The 13,551-nt window shown below is 44.1% G+C and overlaps 1 protein-coding gene across 1 annotated transcript in view; it reads left to right on the top strand.

Annotated features, from left to right (window-relative positions):
- The window catches only part of SMARCAD1 (SWI/SNF-related, matrix-associated actin-dependent regulator of chromatin, subfamily a, containing DEAD/H box 1), a 168,856-nt gene that overhangs the window by 38,762 nt on the left and 116,543 nt on the right, over positions 1-13,551 (top strand). Inside the window, exon 6 of the mRNA XM_068232555.1 lies at positions 6,870-6,970. Coding sequence (XP_068088656.1) covers positions 6,870-6,970 — 101 coding nt within the window. The remainder of the gene's footprint in view (positions 1-6,869; positions 6,971-13,551) is intronic.

Here is a 13,551-nt window from a genome sequence, read left to right as displayed (position 1 = left end):
CCCCCCCCCCCCCCCGTGTACTGTATGCATCTATCCCCCCTGATCACCTGTCAATCATCCATCAATCACCCCCTGTCACTGCCACCCATCAATCAGCCCCTAACCTGCCCCTTGCGGGCAATCTGATCACCCACCCACACCAATAGATCGCCCGCAGATCCGACGGCAGATCATTTCCCAAGTGCAGGGTTTACATCTGTTCTCTACCCTAAACACCCACTAATTACCCATCAATCACCACCTGTCACTGTTACCCATCAGATCAGACCCTAATCTGCCCCTTGCGGGCACCCAATCACCCATCCACACGCTCAGATTGCCCTCAGACCCCCCCCTTATCAATTCGTCAGTGCATTATTTACATCTGTTCTTCCCTGTAATAACCCACTGATCACCTGTCAATCACCCATCAATCACCCCCTGTCACTGCCACCCATCAAGCAGCCCCTAACCTGCCCCTTGAGGGCAATCTGATCACCCACCCACACCATCAGATTGCCCCCGACCTACCCTCAGATCACCTCCAAAGTGCATTGTTTACATCTGTTCTGCCATCTAATCACCCACTGATCACCCATCAATCAGCCCCTGTCACTGCTACCCATCAGATTAAACCCCTATCTGCCCCTAGGGCACCCAATCACCCGCCCACACCCTCAGAATGCCCTCAGACCCCAGCCCTGATCACCTCGCCAGTGCATTGCTTGCATCTATTTCCCCCCTCTAATCACACCTTGAGACACCCATCAATCACCTCCTGTCACCACCTGTCACCCCCTAACACACTTACCCATCAGATCAGGCCCTAATTTGCCCCGTGTGGGCTCTTGATCACTCGGCCAAACCCTCAGACCCCCTTCCGATCACCTCCCCAGTGCATTGATTGCATCTATTTTCCCCTCTAACCACCCCCTGAGACACCCATCAATCACCTCCTGTCACCCCCCTAGCACTCCTATCCATCAGATCAGATAAATCCTGTCATCTAAGAGGCCACCCTGTTTATGACCGGTTCCACAAAATTTGCCCCCTCATAGACCACCTGTCATCAAAATTTGCAGATGCTTATACCCCTGAACAGTCATTTTGAGAAATTTGGTTTTCAGACTACTCACGGTTCTGGGCCCGTAAAATGCCAAGGCAGTATAGGAACCCCACAAGTGACCCCATTTTAGAAAAGACACCCCAAGGTATTCTGTTAGGCGTATGACGAGTTCATAGAAGATTTTATTTTTTGTCAACCGTTAGCGGAAATTGATTTTTATTGTTTTTTTCACAAAGTGTCATTTTTCACTAACTTGTGACAAAAAATAAAATCTTCTATGAACTCGCCTTACACCTAACGGAATACTTTGGGGTGTCTTCTTTCTAAAATGGGGTCACTTGTGGGGTTCCTATACTGCCCTGGCATTTTAGGGGCCCTAAACCGTGAGGAGTAGTCTAGAAAACAAATGCCTCAAAATGACCTGTGAATAGGACGTTGGGCCCCTTAGCGCACCTAGGCTGCAAAAAAGTGTCACACATGTGGTATCGCCGTACTCAGGAGAAGTAGTATAATGTGTTTTGTGGTGTATTTTTACACATACCCATGCTGGGTGGGAGAAATCTCTCTGTAAATGGACAATTGTGTTTAAAAAAAAATCAAAAATGTGTCATTTACAGAGATATTTCTCCCACCCAGCATAGTTATATGTAAAAATACACCACAAAATACATTATACTACTTCTCCTGAGTACGGCGATACCACATGTGTGACACTTTTTTGCACCCTAACTGCGCTAAGGGGCCCCAAAGTCCAATGAGTACCTTTAGGATTTCACAGGTCATTTTGCGGCATTTGGTTTCAAGACTACTCCTCACGGTTTAGGGCCCCTAAAATGCCAGGGCAGTATAGGAACCCCACAAATGACCCCATTTTAGAAAGAAGACACCCCAAGGTATTCCGTTAGGAGTATGGCGAGTTCATAGAAGATTTTATTTTTTGTCACAAGTTAGCGGAAATTAATTTCTATTTTTTTTTTCACAAAGTGTCATTTTCCGCTAACTTGTGACAAAAAAAAAAATCTTCTATGAACTCGCCATACTCCTAACGGAATACCTTGGGGTGTCTTCTTTCTAAAATGGGGTCATTTGTGGGGTTCCTATACTGCCCTGGCATTTTAGGGGCCCTAAACCGTGAGGAGTAGTCTTGAAACCAAATGCCGCAAAATGACCTGTGAAATCCTAAAGGTACTCATTGGACTTTGGGGCCCCTTAGCGCACTTAGGGTGTAAAAAAGTGCCACACATGTGGTATCATGACATCACGGACGCCAGAGTGAGCTGCACAACGCGGCTCACTCTGACGTCCACATCGAAGAGCACCAGGCGTTGCGTTAGGTGCATGTTATGCGGCCTTAACGTGGCACCTAACGCAACGTCTTAGTGTGCAAGTAGCCTTAAGCCACATCTTTGCTGTAAAATGACAACTTTCCTAGCTTTAGCTATTTCCTGTGCATCATGCAACAATATAGCGTACATGCACTGCCAGGATCACCATGGAACTGCTGCTGCCCTTTTTCAGCAGGTAGAGACATGTCAATATTTAATGGTAAGTAGCTTACTGTGACTTTTTCCCAAAAGTTTATTCAACATCTGCTTTTAGTCATTTGCATCATAAATACTGTGTGATGTCATCATGTATTAAATAAGATTTTTTTTTGTTATGGGAGGGGATTTAGAATGAAAAATGAACTGATTAGTGTCATTTTTCAGAAAATGGCTCGAGGCACAAACTGGAGTGTCCCAGGTGGTTTTATTATATATATATTTTTTTTTTTTTGAGTTTTGCTATATATTTTTTTTTTTTTTAAATATTTTGATCTCCAATTAACCCAGCAAATTAATGCACTGAAGCCTCAGGTGTGTTCTATAGTTTCATAGAAGGATCAAAGCCAAGATCGAATTCAGCTGCTGTGGTAATCAGAATTGAAGTTTAGTATTTTTAGTCATTTGAATTGCTCATTATCTTGTCACATACAAAATCCCTCAGTGGATAAGAAATGATTTGACATAAGCACCATTCCTTAATAATGAAGGGGCCAGGCTGCATGTGTTGTGACATAGATGGATTTTACTGTCCTATCATTTTTGAATCCCAGGAAATTTTGTGACCGCAATGTCAATAGTAGTAAGCTAGGCAACTAAAGATTATATAAATGCAATTTTAAAAGAAATCAGTAAGTGTACATATTGGATGTTAAAGTGGACCTGCATAGGACAGAAGGAAAACCTATTGCAATACACCCTGTATGTATTTAGAGAGTTTGCCTGTCTAATTCCCCCTCATGTGTGACTAATGTAAATTGATCCCTCAGCCGTGTCAGCTGGCTGTTTCGGCAGAACAGCTAATTTGTAAACACTGTAAACACAGGATATTATAACTATATCTGCTTCCATGAAAGCAGGAAGTAGACACTGCAGATTTATTGCAGGGTCTATATTAGCTGTAACAAAGAATTTTTTTTCTTTAAAGATGATTATGCTGCTGCTTATCTTTTAGAGCAGAGAGTAAGTTCTGAGTTCAGGTCAGCTTTAACATGAAGCAAAGCATAGGATAAACACGTGGATTTCCATTTAAATGTGCAGAACTATAGAGGCATTTTTCAGTTATCCACTTGACATTTGTGATGTGTGAAATGGGTGTGACATAGTCCCCACTTACTAGAAAATCTTCTCCAGCACTTCCTGTAATGCATTGCACACACCCATGACAACCAATGATTCTGATATGGGACAGGAGTGTGAGACTGCCCTCTGATTCTACTGAGAATGAATTGGAGGATTAGGGAATGAGGGTGGCGTGGAAAGAGCGGCTGGGAGAAATTTGCATGCAAGCTGGAACTATTAGCATCTTACTGAACCCTGCTTACCTAAGCACCCTGCTTTGCTATGAAGTTGGCATGAAAGGACTATGGAGACTTTGCAGTATGGATAGTCAGTAGTCATACAATAGTCATCCGACCTGGCAGCCCATTAAAGGAACACTATTAAAGTAAAAAAAAAATTCAAAACCTTTAAAAAATAATCACCTAGCCCTTGTAATACACGGAAGTGGCAGCTAAGGCTTATTTCTTACTTTAATTGTTCTATTATATCAGAGTGTCGGCATCCCTTTAAGAAGAATAGCTCAAGTTCATGGGGGAGACAGCTCTGGGAAGAACAGTGCAGAGTAATTTATTTGCAGCCTCCCCCACACCATAACTTGTTCTTAAGCATGGGACCACCGCGGTTTAATATGCTGGAATAGTATGAGGAGTGAGAGACCAATGCTCTCTCTCCTACTCTGGCAGGCAAATAGTTACAGGAGCGCGAGAGTCTAACCCTCCTCTCACTCCAGATGTAATCTGCCGCACATACGCCGCACAGCACAGTATCACGAAGGGGGAATTTGAACATAAATATATTTCACCTCCAGCGGTAGTTTGCCAAGCTGTGCTTGCTATAACTCTGCCCAGTCCTGGCAAATGCACAGAAGCTCACATCAGAGGGAGAGCTCCTCTCCTTTGACAATATATTTGTGTACCTGAATAGGAATGAAAGTACTTGCTCCCCATGCTATCCTACTGCAGCGGTCATGTGATTCAAAACACGCTGTGCTGTGGTGGAGGATGGAAATAGCTTAGTCCACACTGTTCTTCCCAGAGCGGCGTCCCCTGTCATCATAGACTGTTCCTAAAGCGTCGCGTCAGTAACTTTTTGGAATGCTGACATTCAGGTACAGTTTGAAAACCACACACTTTACGCAGATATCGTTATCCGAGTCATTTATTAAAATTGTTGCCCCATTCATTCATGGTGCTTGGCGTAATTGTTTAGTTTGATAGTATTCCTTTAATAACTTCGTGGGACACCTGTACCTATGCCAGATTTTCACTTAAAATAAACACAGGCAACTGTAACAGAAAATGACGTTATATTAAGATAAGCATTTTTATAGGTTATTGGTCCCTTATTTTGTCTGCATTGAAAAAAACAACTTGCTTAAATTGTTTCTTCGCATGCAGACTACTTTTACACAAGATAGGCTAGCTAGCCCCAAGCCAAAGCTCTATCACCCTTCCGTCCATATTACATTGTTTTGGGCAGCCCATGATGCAGTACAGAAGGTCCAGTGAACTGATGTCCTGACCTCTGCAATCTCTGCTTTGGTCCACAAAGTGAACCGACAGTTAAATTATTCCATATACATATTACATGGTCCATTTGCAATAGCAGCACCCTTACCATAAAAATCACTATCACAAGTGTTTGATTTGCTCCTTATGGTCTCTTAGGCCACGTTCACATTAGCAAACGTGGATTGTAAATTAGGTTAAGTAGAACAGTGTTCACTAGCCACAGTTTGGCTGCTTGTGGTTCACTTAGGCAGGGAAGCACACTTATCTGAAACGTGTTCATTTGGCCATGCACGGTAAAACGCACACTGCCACACAGGCGATTGTGGTCAATTGGGCGTTCAGGAATCGCATGTCGTTTGCGTTCGCATACCACAATTTTAAATCTTTTATTTTTTTTACTGTGTGTTCTTCATTCTAATGTATTTTGATGTATTCAACAAATTACAAACTAATGCGGAAAATCGCATGTGGGAAAACCAGAGAGAATCTCACAACAAAACACCTTGTCAAGTGTTACCCCTGCCGGTGAAACAAACATTGGGCCTGATTCCTCAAGCAGCGCAGCTTAAAGGAGAACTGTAGTGAGAGGTATATGGAGGCTGCCATATTTATTTCCTTTTAAGCAATACCAGTTGCCTGGCAGCCCTGCTGATCCATCTGGCTGAAGAAGTGTCTGAATCGCACCAGAAACAAGCATGCAGCTAATTTTGTCATATCTGTCAAAATTTGTCAGAAACACCTGATCTGCTGCATGCTAGTTCAGGGCCAATGGCTGAAAGCATTAGAGGCAGAGGGTCAGCAGGATAGCCAGGTAATTGGTATTGCTTAAATGGAAATAAATATGGCAGCCTCCATATACCTCTTACTACAGTTCTCCTTTAATGAGCCGTAGTGCACCCTATGCACACCTTACAGTGCAGTGCTCGCTGCCATGTAAGGAATGTGCCTTCCTTAGTTACACGCAGTGCTTCCTTAGCAATGTGCGTAACATTAACTGCAGGTGGCCCTGCTTCTGTGAAGTATCACTACCGCGATACTTCACTCGCGACCGCTACTGTATTATTTTACATTGCTATTTACCACGACCGGTACTGTATTAATTTACATTGCTACAGTAGCGACATTGTGGTGTCTAACAAATGGGTTTCATGTGTAAAGCTTATTCTTGCTAGTTTGTTTCTGCAGTGAGAATATTGCAGAGGTCATGGTGTTGGTTTGTTGAATGAGATGAACCGATGTAAACAGTAAAGTGAAACATTAATCAAACCAGCATTCTGTGTATAGACCTTCCTGAGTTTTACACTGCTCTTGAGCGTGTGTTGGAAGGGAAAGGTACATACACATGTCTATGTGTATACACACCGGTCGTCTGGACGTCTAATTGGATGTGTGTACAAACGATCGTTCAGCTGATAAGGCTGGTTTTGACCGATCTGCCAAGCGGATCCGTCAAAACTAGCATTATCAGCTGAACGACCGTTTGTACACACATCCGATTTGACGTCCAAACGACCGGTCTGAACGACCGGTCGTTTGGAATAATCAGACGTGTGTACGCACCTGAACACATTGTAAATCCACTGCTTTTCCCTCTAGTATGCTTTTAGTAATTACAGTGGTGAGGTATATTAAAATGTAATTTTAGTGTCAAAAATCTCAAAATATGTGTTGCTATGTATCCAAATATATTTGTTTTTATGCAATTTAAAGATTCTTCTCGAAAAAGGAAGTTGGATGATCGTCCTAAAGAAGCATATGATGAAGAGCAGAAGGAAGATAATCAAGCAGCCAAAAAGAAAAAATCTGATTCTGTAAGTCTGTGTTTCATGCGAATGTTATATTTTAGAGTTATTGTTTTCTACCACGCACAACCTTAAAGTGTACCAGAGATGATTAAATGTACAAGTTTTTTTACATACCTGGTGTTTCCTCCAGCCTCATCCGCATGCATCGCTCCCACGCCACCGTCCTCAGTCTTCTCCCTCTTCAGTAACGGGTCCCTTAACTTTGGCCAGTTACAGCCAGTCTGAGCATGCGCAGTGCGCTCCTCCATCTCCGAAGGCTGGGAGCGTTCTGCGTAGGCGCAGAACATTCCTAGCCACAGGGGAGAGATGGAGAGAGATGGAGAGCACTGTGCATGCTCAGACTGGCCGCAACTTGCCAAAGTTACTGAAGAGGGAGAAGACTGAGGACGGCGGCGTGGGAGCGATCCGAGCGGATGGGGCTGGAGGAAGCACCAGGAATGTATATAACTTGTATATTTAATCGTCTTTGGTTTCCTTTAGAGCAAACAGGTAGGTAAAATGTTTAAAAAAACAGATACATAAGTAGTGGGAAGCCTCTGCATGGTCCATAGGCTTCCCAGATCCTCCTGAAGCCCGCCATTGCTGCCTGATACCCTTTTCTTCTTGGCCACACTCCCCTCTGAGTGCAAGCACCCGATTTGTTGAGCCCTTCATTTCTGCCGCTAAGCTTCTCTGACATAAAATTGTTTGCATTATAAGGTGACAGCGGGATTATAAAATGTGTCAACAGCTTGAACTACTTAGCAGGATGACACAAAGTTTGAGATGTACAAAGAAAAGTTATGCATTGAATTGTTTTTGTTGGAGGGGAAAACACTCAAGTTTTGTAAGCAATACCACTCCAGACAGGCAGACAACCTTTAAAAAATACAGTAGTAGCCTTTGCATTTACAATACTTTTGTAGCTCCGCCATGAACTACTCAAAGAATACATTGCATTTACCTCAATCAGACTTGGCCGAGAATGTAGCATGTGTACAGGAGCCCCCTTTCCTGTCCACTGTGTGCTGCACCTCCACCTCCATAGCAGCTTCTAGGGACCTGGTCCCAATCCCTGCAGGTGGCAGTTATCGATTAATGCCTGCACCTGAGTTATTTATTCTGGTTTTGTTTTTTTTTTTTTTCCATATTCTTTTCTAAATTATTTAGTCAGTGTTTGACCATTGTAAAATCTTTCCTCACCCTGATTTACATTCTGCCATTGATCACAGGTGGCATTACCATTAGCCCGGTCAAGTGGTCTCTGTGAAATGTTTGTTTACTGAGAGTGCTAAAGCCAGTAGAGAATATTCTTGGTCTCCCAGAATGGGGATGGAGGGAGCATATTTAATCAGCCTAGGCTAGGAAGTGTTTCTGATGCTGAAACCAGGAAAATGACAGTTAAAGTGGGTATCCTGATTAATTTACTGCATTCTACTATATGTCACTACAGTGCCTCTGTAATGTATCAAATTCTTAGGAATATACCAGAATCTATTTGGTTAGAATCAAGTTCATCTCTCTCTGTGTTTGTGGTGGTTGAACAGTTTTTATAGAATTAACTTGTATATGCATTGATCAACCACACAAACTGCAGTCATAATGTGCCTATAGTGCTAACGGGACCAAGATACTGATCTCTGCAAGGCAGCAGAGAAAACTACGGTCAGAATGATTGTACTGAAAGAATCAACCATTTGCCCCACAATAATGTTTAGTCTGGCTCCAGGGTGGATCCTTCTCCTTGTTCGTTTAGTCAACTGATTTTTTTTTTGTGTGACCATATGTACAGTGCTTGCACGCCAGATGTGTCAATCATTGCTTCTTTCAGCTGTTGCATAGGTATGTTCATAGCTTTACACATGCTGTCTATCTATTTTAACCCCTTTTGTCCTCTAATTCTTTTGCCCTGAAATTTTCCAATTGTCAAGGATTTTTCCAAATAATCTGGTTTCCTCAATATGTGGCCAAAGCATTTGAGTTTTAATCGTAGTAGCTCCAACCCCAGGAAGATGAGATCTGTTATGACTTTTACATTTTCCTCATCTGTTTGCCGAGGGTTTATTGGAGCAGAAGACATTACTTTTTTTTTTTTTTATTCTAGGCAGTAGACTAGTTTTGGTACTTTGTTTGACATTCATGACTAGGCTTTATTATTCTATCAGTTTCAGCCATCAGAGTTATATATCTCAGATTAATATTCCTGCCAGCGATTTTAATTCCAGCATTTGAACCTTCCAATCCAGCTTTCTGCATTACTTAGTCGGCATACAAGTTAAATAAGGACCCAATATGCAACCTTGTGGCACTCCTTTGCAAATTGTGAACCAGTCAGTTAATTAATACTCTGTTCTAAATGTTGCTTCTTTGTTTGCATATAAATTGCTCAGAAGGCAAATGAAATGGTATAATATCACCATTTCCTTTAGAAACTGCCACAATTTGTCATGATCTACATTGTCAAAAGCTTTTGAATAGTCAAAGCAAAAATAGACATGCCAACTTGCACATCTGGCACGTCTAGCTCCATATATTTCAGCAATCTGGCTTGTAGAATTTTGAACATTTCCTAGCTAGAACATGAGATAAATGCAACTGTATGATAATTTGAGCTCTTTTTGGCTTTGCCATTTTTTGGAATTGGAATGTAAGCTGACCTTTTCCAGTCCAGAGGCCGCTCTTGTGTTTTCCATACTTGCAACTTTCCAACAGCATCCTCATGCAAGCTTTTCAGAAATTGTACTGGAATTCATTCACTTTCTAGATCCATGTTATTAACCAGATCTTCTAATGCACATTTGACTTCATTCATCAGGATGAGTTCTTGCTCAGCCTACGTATTCCAAGTATACATACTGTCTGTCCTACCTGTATAGCTGTTCTATATATTCTTGCCACCTTTCCTTGACATCTTCTGTTTCTGTCATATCTCTTCCGTCTTTTGCCATTCCCATTTGTGCAGTTAAGGTTTCTTTGATCTTGCCAGTCTTAAAAAAAAAAAAAAAAAAAAAAAAAAATCTTTGGTCTTACCCATTACACTGTATGTTTCTATTTCCTTGCACTGCTGGTTCAGATAAGCTTCCTTATCTCTGTGTGTTACTCTCTGACACACTTATGTTCAGCTGAGTAATTTTTTTTGTAGAGTTCATTGGCCTTTGCTTTACTCAGCAACTTTAAAACTGGACCTGAAACCTTGCACAGGACAGAAGGAAAACATAGGGAAATGCACCCTGTATGTATTTAGAGAGTTTATCTTGTCTAATGCCCCCTCATCTGTGACTAATTACTATTGTAATTGGATCTCTTTAGCTGTGTCAGCTCAGGAATCTCCCGTCACGGCAGATCTGCTAATTTGTAAACACAGTATGTTAACAATGTGTCTGCTTATGTGAAAGCAGGAAGTGGATACACTGCAGATTTATTGCAGGATTTGTATCAGCTGTAACAAAGAAATGTTTTTCTTTTAAGGTTATTATGCTGTTGTGTATCTTTTAGAGCAGAGAGGAAGGTCTGAGTTCAGGTCCGTTTTAAAGCCACAACAGACAACTATTTTGCCGCCTTAATCGTTCTTCATTTTGGGATGATCTTTGTGCAACCTCTCCTTTTGCAAAGTATGTAGTCAATTTGGTTGAACCATTTAGTGATCTCCATGTGTAAAGTCTTCACGACATCCCTTTAGATGTGCATGTTATACTGCTTCGCTCTGAATCTGTCCCATTAGTCTTAACATTCTATTTACTTGCCACAGCTTAGATGACCTGCCAAGAAACATTACACATGCCCTGCTTAGGTCATTTTCCCACCAACTCCCACCAGCATCTCCGCATATTCAAACAGAAACTTAATGGGTTACACTGCCGAAGGGTGTCAAGAAAACCTCTTTTCTTTTCTCTCTGTTCGCTGCCTGGGGGGGGGGGGGGGGGGGTAGGAAAACTAGACCCTTCCACAAAGCCTGCGCTTCCTATCAAGGAGGAGACGGGCTTGCAGGAGAGAGAGAACTGTCCCTATTTAGCTCTCTGTGGCTGTCAGAGGGATATCCACACGGAAGCCTTTTGAAGCTGGTTATCGGAACCTCAGAACAGCTGGTAACCATTAAACACATTCCTGTGTGTTACCGAATGCTGTAACCTTGATGAATTGGCATCACCTTCTCACTTTCTCCATCTCCCCATCATCCTCCCCCAACCCTCCTCCACCCTCAGGTCGTTGGCAGAGAGCTTTGCATAACCTAGACCCAACTGCACTAGCCAACCCCCTCCACTCCCTCTCATCCACCCTCCCTAACGTTACCTGCCCAAACCAAGCTGTGGCCAAATACAACCAGGCCCTTTCAGCAGCCCTAGACATTGCTGCACCCCCCACATTCCGCCCCAGCCGTCCCATCAACCCCCAGCCCTGGCACAATGCACACACTCGCAACCTCCAAAAACAGACACGCACCTACGAACGCAAATGGAGGAAATCCCACAGCAACTCCGACTTCTTGGCGTACAAGGCCAACCTGCAGCTGTTCTATACCGCATTAACTGATGCTAAACAAAAATACTTTGCTGCCTTGATCGGATCCCAAGCCTCCAACCCTCGGCGCCTCTTCGCCACCTTCAACTCCCTCCTTAACCCCACCACTCCTCCCCCCACCTCCGCCCTCTCAGCCACTGATCTGTCCACCCACTTTACCGACAAAATAGCCAGCATCCGACGGGAAATCTCATGCCTCCACTCCACCACCTCTTCCTCCCCCACCAATACCTATTCCCCACCCCACCCTCCACTCACTGCCTTTACTCCTATCACAGAGGACCAAGTCAGCCGTCTCCTAGCCACTTCTCCTGCCACCTCCAGCCCCCTAGACCCTGTGCCATCCAAATGCCTCCGTCCTCACTTCCCTGTTCTGGCTCCTGTCCTCACCACTCTGTTTAACCTCTCCCTCTCTACGGGTACCTTCCCCTCTGACTTCAAACAGGCCACTGTACTTCCCCTACTTAAAAAACCCTCACTAGACCCCTCACTTCCATCCAGCTACCGTCCTATCTCCTTACTCCCTTTTGCATCTAAACTCCTAGAGCGTTTAGTCCACCAACGCATGACCCATTACCTTGACTCCAACTCCCTATTTGATCCCCTACAATCAGGATTTCGGCCAGGTCACTCCACCGAGACTGCCCTCACCAAGGTCGTCAATGACCTCACGCTTGCCAAGGCCGAAGGAAAATACACTATCCTTCTCCTCCTAGACCTCTCATCAGCATTCGACACTGTTGATCACTCCCTGCTACTCCAGTCACTGCAATCTGTGGGTATCCAAGACCGTGCCCTAGCATGGTTTTCCTCCTACCTCTCAAATCGCTCCTTCAAGACCTCCTTCAATGGTTCCTCCTCAACCTCCTTCCCACTTTCAGTTGGGGTCCCCCAAGGCTCTGTTCTTGGTCCCCTGCTGTTCTCCATTTACACCGCCTCCATAGGAAAACTCATCTCCTCTCTGGGTTTCAACTATCACCTATATGCAGATGACACCCAGATTTACCTCCATACCACTGACCTCTCCACCACCACCATGGAGAAGGTATCCTCTGGTCTCTCAGCTATTTCATCGTGGATGTCTGCCAGGTTCCTAAAATTAAACCTGGATAAGACTGAGCTCCTAATCTTCCCGCCCCGTGCTGCTTCACCCCCCACTGACCTCTATGTCACTGTCAATGGCACAATCATTCATCCAACCACACAAGCCCGCTGCCTGGGTGTCACCCTAGACTCGGCCCTCTCCTTCACCTCCCACATCCAAACCGTAGCTAGAGCCTGCTATTTCCACTTACGCAACATCTCCAAGATCCGGCCTTTCCTGACCCCAGACACTACCAAACTCCTTGTCCATGCCCTCATCATCTCCCGCCTGGACTACTGCAACTCCCTCTTGTCAGGCCTTCCTCAAAACCGCATCGCCCCCCTAAAATCCATCATGAACGCAGCAGCCAGACTCATCTACTCCTCCCACCGCTCTGTCTCCACAACTCCCCTACGCAAATCCCTTCATTGGCTTCCAATTCACTTCAGAATCAACTTCAAGATCCTATGTTTGGCATACAAATCCTTACACAAGTCCTGCCCAACCTACATCTCTGACCTGGTCAGCAGATATACACCTGGCCGCCCACTTCGCTCCTCCAACGACCTCCTCTTAACCACCCCACGCATCTCGCACTCCCATGCCAGACTGCAGGACTTCACTAGAGCTGCCCCTATCCTGTGGAACTCTCTCCCGCTGCCCATCAGGCTCGCTCCCACCTTCAACACCTTCAAAAAAGCACTCAAAACTCACTTCTTCAAGGAGGCCTACATCAACTCGACACTACCCTAATCCTTTCTGCCAATAACTTCTTGATGCACCCCCTCCTTTTGTGTCACCAGCCCCTCCCTCTAGATTGTAAGCCTTTGGCAGGGCCCTCTTCCCTTGTGTATCATACTTGACTGTGTGCACTTTACCCAGAATTTGGAACAGGTAATTTTTTACCACTACCATTCCAGTTTATGATCTGGCATTGTACTATTATCTGCATTGTGTTGTGTACCTTATTGCTATTACCTGTATTGTTGTATCTATGGTCCGTTAC

This window comes from Hyperolius riggenbachi, chromosome 1 (genome assembly GCF_040937935.1).
Source record: "Hyperolius riggenbachi isolate aHypRig1 chromosome 1, aHypRig1.pri, whole genome shotgun sequence".
Lineage (NCBI taxonomy): Eukaryota > Metazoa > Chordata > Amphibia > Anura > Hyperoliidae > Hyperolius > Hyperolius riggenbachi.
Note: the sequence above shows the minus strand (reverse complement) of the source record. Positions and strands in the feature narration are given on the sequence as shown.